Raw genomic sequence first — 15,081 nt, 5'->3', positions numbered from 1 at the left:
GAGCCGAAGGCAGAGGCTTTAACCCACTGAGCCACCCAGGTGCCCCCCCAGTTGCATTTCTATACGCCAGCAAGACAAAAGAAAGAGATACTAGGATTCGATCCCATTCACAATTGCACTCAAAACAATGGGACACCTAGGAATAAATCTAACCAAAGAGGCAAAGAATCTGTACTCAGAAAACTACAGAATACTCATGAAAGAAATTGAGGAAGACACAAAGAAATGGGAAAATGTTCCATGCTCATGGATTAGAAAAACAAATATTGTGAAAATGTCTATGCTACCTAGAGCAATCTACACATTTAATGCAATCCCTATCAAAATACCATCAACTTTTTGCAAAGAAATGGAACAAATAATCCTAAAATTTATATGGAACCAGAAAAGACCCTGAATAGTCAGAGGAATGTTGAAAGAGAAAACCAAAGCTTGTGGCATCACAATTCCAGACTTCAAGCTCTATTACAAAGCTGTCATCATCAAGACAGTATGGTACTGGCACAAAAACAGACACATAGATCAATGGAACAGAATAGAGAGCCCAGAAATGGACCCTCAACTCTATGGTCAACTAAACTTCGACAAAACAGGAAAAAATGTCCAAAGGAAAAAAGACAGTTTCTTCAACAAATGTTGTTGGGAAAATTGGACAGCCATGTGTGGAAGAATGAAACTGGACCATTTCCTTACACCACACCCAAAAATAGACTCCAAATGGACTAAACACCTACATGCAAAACAGGAATCCATCAAAACCCTTGAGGAGAACACAGGCAGCAAACTCTCCAACGTCAGCCGCAGCAACTTCTTAGAAACATGGCGAAAGGCAAGGGAACAAGGGCAAAAATGAACTATTGGGACTTCATCAAGAAAGAAAGCTTTTGCACAGCAAAGGAAACAGTCAACAAAACCGAAAGACAATGAACAGAACTGGAGAAGATACTTGCAAATGACATATCAGATAAAGGGCTAGTATCCAACACCCAAAGAACAAATAATCCGATCAAGAAATGGGCAGAGGACATGAACAGACACTCCTGCAGAGAAGACAGCCGGACGGCCAACAGACACATGAGAAAATGCCCCACATCACTTGCCGTCAGGGAAATACAAATCAAAACCACAACGACATACCACCTTACACCAGCTAAAATGGCTAAAATTAACAAGCCAAGGAAGAACAAATGTTGGCAAGGATGTGGAGAAGGGGAACCCTCTCACACTGTCGGTGGGAATGCCAGCTGTACAGTCACTTTGGACAACAGTATGGAGGTTCCTCAATAAGTTAAAAATAGAGCTACCCTAGACCCAGCCATTGCACTATCGGGTATTTACCCCAAAGATACAGATGTAGTGAAAAAGAGGGGCACATGCACCCCAATGTCAAAGCAGCAATGTCCACAATAGTTGAACTGTGGAAGAGCCGAGATGTCCTTCAACAGAGGAGTGGATAAAGAGGTGGTTCATATACTGGGTGCCTGGCGGGCTCAGTGGGTTAAAGCCTCTGCCTTCGGCTCAGGTCACGGTCTCAGGGTCTGGGGATCGAGGCCCGCATCGGGCTCTCTGCTCAGCGGGGAGCCTGCTTCCCCCTCTGTCTCTGCCTGCCTCTCTGCCTGCTTGTGATCTCTGTCAAATGAATAAATAAAATCCTAAAAAAAAAAAAAAAAGATGTGGATCACATATATGATGGACTATTACTCAACCATCAGAAAGGATGAATATCCAACTTCTGCACCAACATGGATGGAACTCTAGGGGACTATGCTAAGTGAAGTAAGTCAGACAGAGAGAGAAAACTATCATGTGATTTCACTCATACGTGCAACATAAGCAGCATAGCCCAGAGGACCCCAGAGGAAGGGAGGGAAGTCCGAAGGGGGAGGAATCAGAGAGGGAGACCAACCACGAAAGACTCTGGAGTCCCGGAACCAAACTGAGGGTCACAGAAGGGTGGGGGATGGGGAACCGCGTGATGGGCCCGAAGGAGGGCACGTGCGGTGATGAGCACTGAGTGTCACACACAACTGAGGAATCGTTGAACACTACGTGGACAACGAATGAAGTACTGTATGTTGGCTAACGGAATTTAAATAAAAAGAATAAACTCAGACATTTATGAACGTCCTTCTTAGCACTGCTTCTGCCGCATCTCATACCTTTTGCTATGTTGTGTTGTCGTGTTTGTTGGTCTCGGGATGTTTTTTAATTTCACTTTTTAAAAAAGGTTTATTTATTTCAGAGAGACAGAGAGAGTGGGGAGTGGGGTCAGAGGGAGGAGGAAAGAATCTCCAGCAGAGTCTGCCCAGCGCAGAGCCTGACATGGGGCTTGATCCCGTGACCCTAGCTGAAATCAAGAATCGGAGCCCTAACCGACTGAGCCCCCAGGTACCCCTCACTCTCACTCTTGATTTCCACTTTGCCCAGCTGGTGTTTCGACAGCGTGTGAGATCCCTCTCTCTGCAAGATTTCCAGTTTTCCTTCTATGTTGATTTCTAGCTCTATTCCACTGTGGCCTGGAAAGGTTATCGGTATGACTTCAATCTCCTTCAAGGGGCCGACCCATCGGTGCCCTCGCATGTCATCCCCTCCCCTGAGGGACTCAGCGGGAGAAGGCTGTGCTCTCTGTGGCCGAGGGCAGAGACGTCCGTGTGCGCGGCGGGCCCATCTGGCACCTCCCCCGACAGCATCGTGGCCCAGTTCTCCCTTCAGTTTACTTTTGTTTATGCAGGAAAATTTCAAGTAATTGATGTAGACATTCAGCCACCAAGGATGTGGACCTGAGTCCTCACTCCCTCAGAATGACCTTCACCCTGGTCCATGCTGACCTCAGCACTAACCTCAATCCTAAATGAACAGCCTTCCCAGTGATCTAACTTCTCAGCAGAATCCCTACAACAACAGAACTTCCCTTCATCTAACCATCCATTTTACGCTTCAAATAGGGCCCCTGTGGCTGATAAGCCAGATCTTTATTTCATAAATTAACTTAAAGGGCCACATGTCACTAGTGCCTTCTCTATTTGGACAAAGCACCAAACGGTGCCTTACAAGTGGCCCAGGAGAGAATCACCACATGCACAGATCAGTTTGCCCCCGAGTACTCCCCCTGCAGCGCAGAAACCACGTGCATGTCCCAGCCTTGGGGTTGCACAAAGGAGACCAAGAGAAACGTCCATCTGCCCAATGTGTCCCTAGGGAGTCAGGTCTTCGTGTCCTATAGCAGTGACCGGAAAGGCCCGGAGAGCTCCCTGATGGGGCTGTCAGGCCCCGGCCAGACCAACCCCAGCCTCAAGCCCCAGGTGTCCCTGCAGGGAACTCTCCCGCCACTTCCCAGATGGGGACCCTGACAAACTGCAAACCCCACAAGTGGAGATGAGGTGAGGTGGGGCAGAGCTGGAAGTCTGTCCTCTCCAGAGGTGGGAGAGTGTGTCTTTAGACCTCCATCACCAAGGAAACCCAGAATGCACGGGACTCGGGGAGTAGAGTGCTCTTCACCCCGGCAGGGACGATGGGGACGAGGAAAATGCCACAGGCTGCAGGAAGCCTCAGCAGCTCCTATTAATAGCTCCTCAGCGGTCTTGTCCAGGTAGACCTCACAGTGGTATTGGGCGTGGAACATACCGTGAACAAACCCTCGTGGCCTGGCTTCGTCTGGAGAATAAAACTGTTTAATACACAGAGCACTTTTCACGGAGGGGAAAGGAAGGTGTGTTTTTCAAGTGGGTGTCTCAGAAATACCCTCACTGGATTGAAGAGAAAACGGAACGTGCTTTTTTTGTTGTGGTTTCTTCCCGTTTAGGTCACCCAAGCTTCCTCTGGTCTCCTGCAGCGTGCCAAGGGTCGGTTTCTAGACCTGAGCCAGGTGGCCCGCAGGGAGGCCGCTCTGGCCTCAGACACACTGCCACCACCGCGACATTGTGGCTCCTGGTCCCTGACACCGGAGGCGGTGGGCAGCTCCTCTGGGAGCAGGGTTCTCGAAGGCACGACGGGGAGACGCTGTGCACTTCCGTAGGGCAGCTGCCTACAGTCGGCAGTTCCGGCCTTTTACCAACTGGAGAGTCTCATCCAAAGTCCTGGATTCACCCAAAACCGGGCTATCAAATGTATGAAGTGGGCTGCTTCTCCCCACTAATCACAACTGCTAAAAACAAAGCTAGTGGAAATACTGCCATGTTTGTCTCCGATGTGGCTGGGGTCCACCCACCGGCAGAGGCGCCCCGGGAGCTGTCCAGCTGCTGAAAATGTGTCGAGAGGATTAAGAAAAAGCAGAGGTTTTTAAATTCTACAGCACAATGTCTCTCTCCCTCTCCATTTACAGGTGTTCAGTAAGGGGGGCACGAGGCCGTCACCACCACCGCCTACGGCTAATGAACGGCGGAAACGCCCTTCTTATATCAGGCGGTAACCAACATTAATTTTTCATTACACTTAATTTTATTTAACTTATATTAAAGATTAATATAATCTTGTCTTTCTTTCAGGATTTTATGTTGTTGCAACGGAAGTAGGGATCATTTGGAAAATAAGAAATGCATGAATACTGTTTAACTTAAGAAAATTCACGTGGGCAGGATTTTCCTTTTTTGGACATAAAAGTCCTCAAGATATAGTACAGAGTGACTCACTCATCGCCCCCTTCATGGACAGACACCCCCCGCCTGAGCCTGGGCATGCCCTCCCCACATGCAGCCAGGGCTAGGTCACTGCCTTCTCCTGAGTCCTGGGATGCCCAGGCTCCCCAGCCCCGGGGCAGCTTCATGGCGGTGAGGCCGAGTTGCCGGCGTGCAGCGTGCTGGCGTTCTGCGGCGTCCGGCCTCCCTCCTCCCCACCGGCCGCAGCACCAAGAGCAACGTCATGGCGGCCAGGGAGACTGTCTCCATCCAGCGCCCAGCACGGGGCTGCGGGGCTGCGTCCTTGCCCCCAGGCTACGCCACCTCTCCGAGGCCTGGCCGGACCACCGTGCAAGGGGTGTGGAATAAAACAGCTTTGGGGGACAAATGAAACATTAACACTTAAAAATAAGTAACCTGTTTGACACATATTTAGTCCAAAAATCAAACCCACCATTTACACTGTCCTTGCAAAGGGGAGCTCTGTCCGTTCTGCCATCGTCTCAAGGTGCCAGCCCGACCACAACCACTCCAGAGGCCAACATCTCACACGCGTCCTCCCTGCACAAGGGACCCACCACTCACAGTGCCTTCTGTTTCTTGAGGGGCTGCTCTGGCCCAGACCTCAGATTTTCCTCAATTCCATTTTCTCTATTTTCCCCAATTACAAGAGGCTTCCCTAGACTAAGGTTTTGAACACAGCTCTCTTGTTTTTTTAAAAGATCTTATTTATTTATTTGAGAGAGAGCAGAAGCAGAGGGGGAGAGGCAGAGGAAGAAGCAGACTCTCCCCCAAGCAGGGAGCCCGACCTGGGGCTCGATCCCAGGACCCTGAGCTCATGGCCTGAGCCGAAGGCAGACACCTAACCGACTAAGCCATCCAGGGACCCCCCACATCCCCTTTTTTAAAAAGTATCTGTTTCTAGCAGTTAGTCTGTTTTACTGCCCTGAGTGGTGGGGAGTTGTCCATCGAGGACAGAGTGAGGCGAGCTGCTCCTGGACCCCACCCGCATGACCAGAGGGGAAGAATCAGGACAAGTCCTCCAGGAAGGCCGGACGTGGACAGACTTAAGGCCCCAGGAGCACCAGGTATGGCTGTTAAAGGTGGGCACTGCGAGACGGGAGAGTCGGGGGGCAGGGTCCCCGTCCGTCGGAGGGAGAGAGTATATCTCGGTGCAGAAATGGGACAAGGAGTCCAGCCCCAGGCCCACACCCCAAATGGGAGCTTTCAGGCCCCACGGCCGCAGACCCAGGCCACAGCCCTGCAAGGCCCTTGAGGAGGCCTGAGGAGGCTCTGACCTCCATCTCGACTTCCGCCCCAGTGTTCCCACGGCGGGGTCCGGACTGGGAGGCGGGCTTTCAGCAGAGACCTCCTTACTGCGAGGGGACGGCCACGGAGACAAATTCCGCACCCTGACTCGAACTCAGCTGCCTCAACCCTCGCCCTCCCTGGGACCAGGACAACTGCAGGGGCCTCCTGTAGCTGCTGGGGACCCTTGCCCTGGGCGCTGGGCGGAGCTGTATCTGCTTCCTCCTGCCTCCCCCCTCCCCGACCCTGCGGGGGGCTTCTGACCCCCCGACTAGACACCTGCTCTCTTAGGGTCCCCCCAGCCCCAGGAACACTGAGGTTTACCAGCTTATTAAAGGGTGTGATCCCCACGAGTCCGCAGCCAGATGAAGACACGCAGGGGGAGGCCAGGGAGGGAGTGGGCCACTCTGCTGCAGGAACACGCTCAGAACGGGGGTGGCGGGGGGGGTGCGAGGAACGGAGGCTGATACCACGTGTCCATCAAACACTCTCTTTTACTAAAAGTCCACATATACGTCACACTTTACAAAACCAGCATCTATCTGGAGCTCTCAGTTCCCCTCTCTTCCAAGAAAAGGGGGTTCGGAGGGAGCTGAGAGCACAGGGTCCCCCTTCCCGACACTGGGGCCACCCTGTGCACCCCCAGACCATGGGCCCAGCGCACAGGAGGTGGGGTTGGTGGGTGGCCCGCCGGCCACCAGCACGGGGCCCCCGGAGCTGGCCCAGAGCCCCCATTCCCACCTCAGGGGAGAGCCCAGCCAGGACCCCGAACACAGCCTGATACCCAGCTGGACCCACAGCCGGGGCCCCGCCTCAGGAAGAGGAGACCGGGTACCCATAGTGGTTGCGGTCAGCTTCGCCCAGGGTCAGCGTCAGGGACAGGCTGGGCTTCCGTCCCAGCTCCTCTTCCTCCAGGCAGCGCTGTGGGGGCCGGGACTTGAAGAAGTCAGAGATGTAGCGAACCTGGGGGAGAAGGCAAGAGCTGCCGGAGCAGGGGAAGGGGACCCGGGAAGGGAGTGGGCGGGGGGGGGGGGGGATGATGGGCTCCGAGGGGGAGGACTGGAGCAGAGGGGACAAGAGGGTGCCAGGGCAGGGGTGTCAAGCCCAGGAGCTCACAGTGAGGCCGGCCACCAGCGCCCCCTGCAGGAGGCCAACGAGGACATCGCTCCAGTGGTGCTTGTGGTCAGACACGCGGGTGTAGCCGACGTAGAGTGCAAAGGCCAGCAGGAAGAACTGCACCGTGGGCCGCAGGAGCCGCGCCCACTTCCAGCAGAGCCTGGCCTGCACGTAGAGCTGGGGGCCAGAGGGCGGCCGTCAGCCAGGGAGCCGGCTGGGCTCACCCCACTCCCGGGCACAGGTGGGAGCTCTGAGGCCAGGAACACAGCCTCCACACCCGTCAGCGCACCCCTTCCACAGAAAGAGAAACCGAGGCCCAGGGAAGGCAGGGACAGGGCCGGTCCCCCAGGCCAATCCTGGGAAAAGACTCACCGCCAGGAACAACATGCAGTACATCCCGAAGGAGGAGTGTCCGGAATAGAAAGACAGCCTAAGAAAGGGCAGGACGGCGTCAGGAGGCCCGCAGTCAGGAGGCCCGCACCGGGAACACAGCCCCGGGCCAGGCTCGGAGGCGGGGGAGTTCCCTCCCACCTCGGCCTTCGAAACCCCCGGGGCCCCATCCCACTGTGTCTGCCGTTGGGACCCAGCACGGGGAGGGGTTCGGGGGAAACGTGGCCTCTCTTCACTTCTCTGACCACCAGAGAGTCTCCAGCTGCAGCTCATGGTCTCTGACGAGGACGTCGTGGGCCACAGACTCGGAACCAGGGCACACAACTGCGTCCAGCCAACAGTTAACCCCACAGTTATCTCTCATCGGTGGTACTTGACGCAAGAATTCAATACAAGTTTTAGCAAAAAGGACATCAGTGGACAAAAGAAAGTGGCAGATAAAGAAACCCTAAAGGTCTCGCCATCCATAAGAGAAATGAAAAACACCTACACGAACAGAATCGTACGGACAGTGGCCACGTGTACCAAGGAGCAGAGCAGACCTCTCCGTGCAGAACTGTGACGGTCTGCAAGGACCCCGTCTGGCGAATCTGAGGGGCTGTCCCCCCTCCCAGCGCTGAGGCAGCTCCCTGGGGCGCTGCTCGGAGACCTTTGCAGCGAGCGCTCATCACCACGGTCCAGGGGGCACAAAGGCCCCCGGGGAAGCTCAGGAAAGCAGCCCGCGGCCCCCACCTCAGGCTGACCCTCAGGAGCAGCAGAGCCCCCAGGAGGCCTGGCTGAGCGCTGGCGGCAGGCCCCGGCGCGGCACAGAGAGCCCATCGGTGCGCTCTGGGAGACACGTTTCTCCAGAGCGTGGGGTCTAAGGAAAGCTCCATCGAGTCACTAGCTGAGCACTGGGCTAACAGAAAGAACTTCGTGACCACACATGACACAGAATACAGAATTTGCAAACCAAGTTCAGAAAGGTCACTAAGCAGCCAACGAACAACAGCGACCAGCACCAGCACCAATCCCAGGGCAGGGAGTTCAATGCGATTTCCAGAGTTGCTACATTACAGTACAAAAAACACCCAGCTCCCAACCAAATAAGTACAAAGCATGCAGGGGAGAAAAGGGTGCCCAACATAGGGAAAAACATCTACTAACCAAAGCCCTCCCCGAGGAAGCCCAGGCACTAGACTTCTGGGACAAAGACGTTTCAACCACCACTTAAAATCTGTTCAAAGAGCTACACGATCACTAGCAGATCTGAGCGGGCAGAAGAGTGGCCACAGACACCAGTCAACGGGGACGATTCAGCCAGACGCGTGGAGAGGAAAAAAATGAAGAAACAAAAGTGGCCCCAGGGACACCACCCACACAGTGAGAGCCCAAAGAGTGGAAGGCACATGGGGGCAGAAAGGGTCTTGGAAGAAACAATGGCTGAACACTTCCCTAATTGGGTCCAAAACATTGACTGACACACCCAAGAAGCTTGATGAACTCCAAAAGGAGAAACTCACAGAGACACAAGCAGCAAGACAAGAGACTCCTCCTGAACGAAGGACTCACGGCTGGTTTCTCGTCGGAAGCCACGGAAGCCAGAGGCAGCGGGACGGCATGGTCAGAGGAACAAGAATTCTACACCTGGCCAAGTTTCCCCCAACAGTGAAGGAGGAATGAAGACATTCCTAGATAAATGAAAACTGAGAGTTCCCCGCTCCAATCCTGCCCTGTAAGAAATACCAAAAGGGAGTGTTTCCGGGAGAACCAAGGCTGCTAGACAGTAAGTCGGATTCCCACAAACACCTGAGAGACACCAGTCACAGTCACGGCGTACGCAGGGCCGGATGTCTGCCAGACTGCCACACCGGACCGCTTCAAGGTAAATACAAATGGTGTTACGCTGTGCACCTAAAATTAATCCGGGGATATATGCCAATTTTTTCAAAACTGCGTAACATAGTAATTATAAATCTAAGTTGATGAACAATCTATAAAAATGTACATTGTGAAAACAACCTCCTAAGAGGGTAGCACCATACAGCCACAAACTCTTGGCATAGTCAATAACTATTTCACAGAAAAGGCAGTAATGAAGAAATTCAAGTCAGCAAAACAACAACCTATAGAAAGCAAGACACCAGAAGCCCTTCCTGATCAGTAGTGACAATGAATGTAAATGTATTAACCTCTCCAGATGAAAGGCAGAGCTTACACAACAGATTTACAAAACAACCTAACTTTACCCTGTGTACCAGAGACTCACTTTAGGTTCAAAGACACAAATAGGATGCAAAGTGAAAAAAAGGGAAAACCATTCCATGAAACAGCAATCCCAAGGCCTCGGGCACGGCTACACCACTGGGAGACAAAACAGTCTCGGAAAACAAAACCACTTGGAGAGACCAAGGGTGTTACACAGTGAGAAAGGGCTCATCTGTCAGGATGACAAAACAATCACAGAGATACAGTCCCTGAACAAGACCCCCAACATGAGGGCAGCAAGAACACACGGACGCTGCAACAGGTTAGCTCCAAAGCATTCAGGAAGCCGGACACGAGAGGCCGCGCGCTGTGGGACTCCACATTTGTGACCAGTCAGGAGAGGTAGAGACAGCCACACAGGAGGGGGCTCGTGGGTGCCCGGGGCTGGGGACAAAGGGAGGCACGGACCGACGGGGTGCTGGTTAACAGACATGGGGCTTCTTTTTGGGGTGATGAAACTATTCTGGACTAAGAGAGTGGGGACGCACAACACTGGGAATAACTAAAAACCAGAGAACTGTCCACATTAAAACAGTTAAACTAGTGAATTTTAGCTATGTGAATATTTTTTTAAGATTTTATTTATTTATTTATTTATTTGAGCAGAGAGAGAAAGAGAGAGAGGGAGAGGGCGTGCATGCACAAGCAAAGGGGAGGCAGCAGAGGCAGAGGGAGAAGCAGGCTTCCTGCCGAGCAGGGAGCCGAACACAGGACTCGATCCCAGGGCCCCGAGATCATGACCTGAGCCGGAGGCAGAGGCTTCACCAACGGAGCCCTCCAGGTGTCCCAAGCCACATGAATTTTATTTCAATCTTTTAAAAAGGAAAATAAGGGGGCACCCGGGTGGCTCAGATGGTTAAGCATCTGCCTTTGGCTCAGGTCATGATCTCAGGGTCCTGGGATCAAGTCCTGCGTCGGGCTCCCTGCTGCAGGGACCCTGCCTGCTTCTCCCTCTACCCCTCCCCCCTCACCACTGGTGCCCACTCTTTCTCTCTCAATGAATGCAATCTTTTTTAAAAACTTGATGTGCTGCAAAACTTATTAAAAAAATAAAACAGGGCGCCTGGGTGGTTCAGTTGATTAAGCAACTGCCTCTCGCTCAGGTCATGATCCCAGAGTCCCAAGATCGAGTCCCACATCGGGCTCCGGGCTCCACGGGGAATCTGCTTCTCCCTCTGACCTCCTCCCCTCTCATGCGCTCTCACTATGCCTCTCTCTCAAATAAATAAAATCTTTTTAAAAATAATAATAATTAATAAAGAAAATAAGAATGGCAATTAATTGAAAAGTTGATCAGAGACCATGAGAGCGCAGAGCAGAGGAGCAGGACAGAGGCCGCCATCCCGCCCAGCCTCCCGCCCCCACACCTGCCCGTCCACTGGGCCCAGCCCCACCAGCCTCACCCCCAACCCTCTGCTCAGGGAGTCGCCTCCTAACCTCCCATTCTCCCACATCCAGCTCCTGAGGCTCCTCCCCCAAGGGTGGGGGTGTCCGCGGCTGGGGGCCCCCAGGAGGGCTGACCCGACACCCACCTGGACTCGGTGACGTTGGCGGGGCTCCCCCTGCACACCCTCTCCGCCTGCACGTACACGGAGCAGTTCACGCGGCTCCAGTCAGGGTCACACACGGCCAGGAAGTTGGGCCGCAGGCGGCCGACCGTATACTTGGCCAGGTCCGTCAGTGACTGACTCACGGCGGCCCCGAACAGGAAGGTGCCCAGCACCTTGTAGATGGCTGCCACGTAGGTGTTGAAGTCGGAGCGGGAATGCAGGCGGTCTGTGTACACCAGGTAGGCCTCCCCGGCTGAGACCTGCACAGCGAGCAGCTGAGGGGCCTCGCGGCCGGGCTGGGACGCCAGCTGCGGGCGCCTCCGCCGGCCCTGGCTCCCTGGGCCTCGGCCCTCCCCACAGAGAGGGGGTCCGGCGTGCCAGCCCCCCTGAGTCGGCTGGGGTTCTGGGAGCGCCCAAGGGGGTCCTCTTCCCCGAAGACCAGCCCGCCCCCCAGCCTCCAAGCCTCTCCTGCCTTACAAGGATGACGGTGGCCGTGATGGTGACCCCAGCCATGAGCCCATGTGTGATGGTGTCTGGACGGTAGGGGTACTGGATGGAGTCATCTCCACAGTAGAACCCTCGCTTATACGGGGCGCTCAGAAGCGTCAGGATGGCAAAAGGCAGAGAGGCTGCGGGCAGGGGAGAGAAGCCAGTGGCCATGCGGCTCCCCCCAGCTACGTGCCCCCAGCAGCCCTCGCGTGGCCCTGGCCGCCGCCTGGGACCCCCGGTTTCTCACCTCTGCACCAACCTGACACTTGGGAGGCCGCTGCCCCCTCAAAACCCCCTCGCGATTCCCCATGATCCTCAGATAAACAGCCAAACCCTCCCAGGCCCACCGCCCAGCCCCAGCCCACACCTCCCACCGCCCCCCCTTCTCCACTTCTCTCCAGCCTCCTGTCTCCTCCCCAGCACCAGGGACCTGGCACACGCCCTCACCACCCAAAACCTCTCTGACGGCCGTCCCTCCAACCTGCGCTCCGTCCGGCCTTCGGGAGCACCTGTCCCGGCCCCGCTCTCCCAGAATGAAATGTCTGTCCTGTCGTCTCTTGGCACCGCTCATGTGTACGCACCGCGTGACACCTGAGCTCCCTGAGCACTGAGCAGGCTCCACCATGCTCACGGCTGTCCCCAGAGCCTTCCCAGGGCTCAGCCTGTGCAGGTGTTTCATAAGCACCTTTTAGAGAGACCTCCCTCCCTTCACTCTAAGGCCAGCCGCAGAGCCCAGGGACACCCCACAGCTAAGGCCCTGAGCTGGGATGCCTGAAGACCCCCGGGCAGACCAAGGGCCTCCACAGCTCCGTCCAAAGACACTTTCAGGAGCCACAAGTGTGGCAGAATAATGACGGGCATCGCTGTGGCTCTGAGGTCCCAGGGCCCTGCTGAGCTGAGAGTGACAAACACAGGCAGAGCGAGCGCCCTTTGCCCCCAGCACGACAGGTGGACAAGTAGGAAAGGGTTTGACGCTTCCGTGGCCCGAATACCACAGGAGGCGGGGGCAAGGCCAACTCCTCCTCCCCAAAGACCAAACTTAGTGCTGAGTGTGGGGAAACGCAGAGGTCTGCCCATGGAGCCGTGACAGTTAGGGAAGGCGACTGGGATCGGGGGCTACGGGCTTGTCAGGTGGGCCACACACAGACGGTGGCTTGAAGGAGCTAAGGAAGGTCAGGGCAGATCTGGGAAATTAAGCCAGGCAGCAGCACCAGCCTGTGCAAAGGTCCAGAGGTGGGCCCACGCCTGGAGAGCTGGAGGGCGGGAACGGGGGGGGGGGGGTGGCAGGGGGTGGGGAGGGTATTCTAAGATTGGGAATCTTGCTGTTAGTGAGCGGGACACACCAGACTGTTTGGAGCAAAGGAACAGAGCATGTTTTCGTAGGGTCCCTCTGGCCGCAGTGAGTGAGGGCAAGGTGGAGGCAGAAAAGCCAGAGAGGAGAACCCCCAAAGCTGGGGGTTGGGGGAGGCCAGAGCCAGAATACGCTGAGCCAGCAAGTCAAGCCCCATCCCCGCAGCGGGAGCAGGGCAGCGGCTGGCACAAGGGGCCTGGGCAGCGAGGTCAGCCTCCCAGCTCCTGCCACCCCCACCCAGCCCCAGCCCCAGCCCCTCCCACTGGAGACTGTCACCCTGGACTGGAACAAGAGCTTTGGATTCAGGAAGTACAGCTCCCAGCACTGGATTTGGGGCCTCTCTCTGCCTGGGACACTGGCTCACGCCCTCATGGCAGACCCCTGCAGAAACTCCCTGCCTCTACACCCCCCCACCCCGACACACACCCCGTATCTTCATCAGGGCCCCGTTGTCACCCTATGGAACTCAACTTTTTATGGGTGGAAGCTTCAAGAATGGGACCAGGTCTGCCTGGGCCTCTAGCACCCGGCAGCAAGAAGCAGCCAACACGCAACCTAATCTCAGCACCACCAGCAGCTGCTGTGTGACCTCCCGCAGGCGCCGGAACCTCTCTGGGCAAGCGGAGGGGTGTTTGGTGGAAACAGTTTCATCGTAGGCCTGTCACTTCTGGTCTGGCATACAGGAGGTGCCACGCAGACGTTTAAATATAATAACAGGCATTCAATAAATGATGGCTAGGGCCGGCAGTCGCCCCCAGGCACTTCTTCCTGCTGCCAACCAGCCCACTCCAAAGGGGTCAGGTATAGGGGTCTGGGGCTCAGGAGGAGGGCCTGGCCTTTGCAACCCGCCCAGGATTACCCCTCCGACCCCGGCGGAGAAGCAGGAACCCCATCTGGGGGCAGGGAGGGAGCGGGGCGGGGTGCGGATTTAGGCCCGAGGTGCCCCTCCCTGCGCCAGGGGTAGAATTCTGGGGCCATTGTCCGCACTGCCCCAGAGCAAACACTCGGCCTTTGTTCCCGGGACCCTGGGGGAGGGGCGGGGAGGGGGCCTCGGGCCGCCCCCTCCTCCAGCCTGGCCCGCAAACCCGCCGGACAGGTTTGGCGCGCGCCGCCCGAGGCGCCAGGTGCGCGGGTAGCCGGGGGCCCAGCCTTTCTCCCCTTCTCTCCCCCGCCCGAGAAGGGGGTCCGCCTCCCACCGACCAGCTGTGTGCCCGCTGGGGACGTCGATCCCGGGACAGGGGGTGGAGGTCCTCCCGGGCGATCCGCGCCGCGCCCCAAACCCGGGCCGCCGCCCTCGTGAATCACCGGCCCGGCCGGGCGCGGCGGGAGGCGCGTGCAGCCCCTCGGCGGGGGCTTCCTGCTGCCGCGGGCGGGGGTCCCGGCACGACCAGGAGAAACCGAGGGCCGGGAGGGCGCACGCAGGCACCGGGGCGCGCGGGCCGTCCGAGGGGTCCCCCGCCCCCAGGGGGCCTCCCCGACCCGCCCCCACAAACCAACCTTCGGGGGCCCGCGGCGCGGAACCGCCGGGGGCGGGGTCCTCCCCCAACACACGCGTCCCCGCGGCTCTTACCAACCAGCACGCACAGCACGTCGAGCAGCACGAAGACCCACCTCCGCTCCATGCCGCCCCCGCCCCCGCCCCGGGCCGCGCCCGCGCCCGCGACCCCCGACGCCGGTCCCAACGCGTCCCGTCGCGCCCGGGCCTGGCCGCGGGGTCACATGGCCGCGGAACCAGGCTCTGCCAGGGCGGGGCGGGGCGTGGAGGGGAAGGCAGGGGAGCGGCGGGGCGGAGGCGGAGCAGCCCGAGGGCAGGGGGCGGACTCTGCCCCCGCCCCGCCCCGCCCCGCCCCGCCCCGCCCGGCCGCGGCAAGCCGGGAGGAGCGGGGTGGAGGGTGCGTGCGCGGGACGGCGGGAGACCCTCCGCGGGTCCGGAGGCGAGAGGGGTCGTCTGCGCCCGGCGCTCCCCCACCGCGGGCGGGAAGCCGAGGCCGAGGGACAGCGGTCCGGGGCGCCCCCG

General features: G+C 57.0%; 1 protein-coding gene across 4 annotated transcripts; it reads right to left on the bottom strand.

Annotated features, from left to right (window-relative positions):
* Positions 1 to 6,397: 6,397 nt before the first annotated feature.
* PLPP2 (phospholipid phosphatase 2) lies at positions 6,398 to 14,760 on the bottom strand. 4 transcript variants are annotated; one of them, XM_080812934.1, is made up of 7 exons: positions 14,635 to 14,726; positions 13,536 to 13,736; positions 11,702 to 11,853; positions 11,207 to 11,484; positions 7,410 to 7,467; positions 7,038 to 7,214; positions 6,398 to 6,884 (listed from the first exon to the last, which is right to left on the bottom strand). In XM_080812934.1, the coding sequence occupies exons 3-7, from the start codon at positions 11,735 to 11,737 to the stop codon at positions 6,735 to 6,737; spliced, it is 699 nt and encodes a 232-aa protein (XP_080669060.1). In that variant the 5' UTR covers positions 11,738 to 11,853; positions 13,536 to 13,736; positions 14,635 to 14,726; the 3' UTR covers positions 6,398 to 6,734. The 4 variants fall into 4 exon arrangements, with proteins under 4 accessions (XP_080669060.1, XP_080669059.1, XP_080669061.1 ...); XM_080812933.1 differs by lacking the exon at positions 13,536 to 13,736 and having other exon boundaries at positions 14,635 to 14,760; XM_080812935.1 differs by lacking the exon at positions 13,536 to 13,736 and having other exon boundaries at positions 14,562 to 14,646.
* Between the last annotated feature and the right edge of the window lie 321 nt (positions 14,761 to 15,081).

Source organism: Martes martes (genome assembly GCF_963455335.1).
Source record: "Martes martes genome assembly, chromosome: 1".
NCBI lineage: Eukaryota > Metazoa > Chordata > Mammalia > Carnivora > Mustelidae > Martes > Martes martes.
This window is presented reverse-complemented; position numbering and strand designations above follow the sequence as displayed.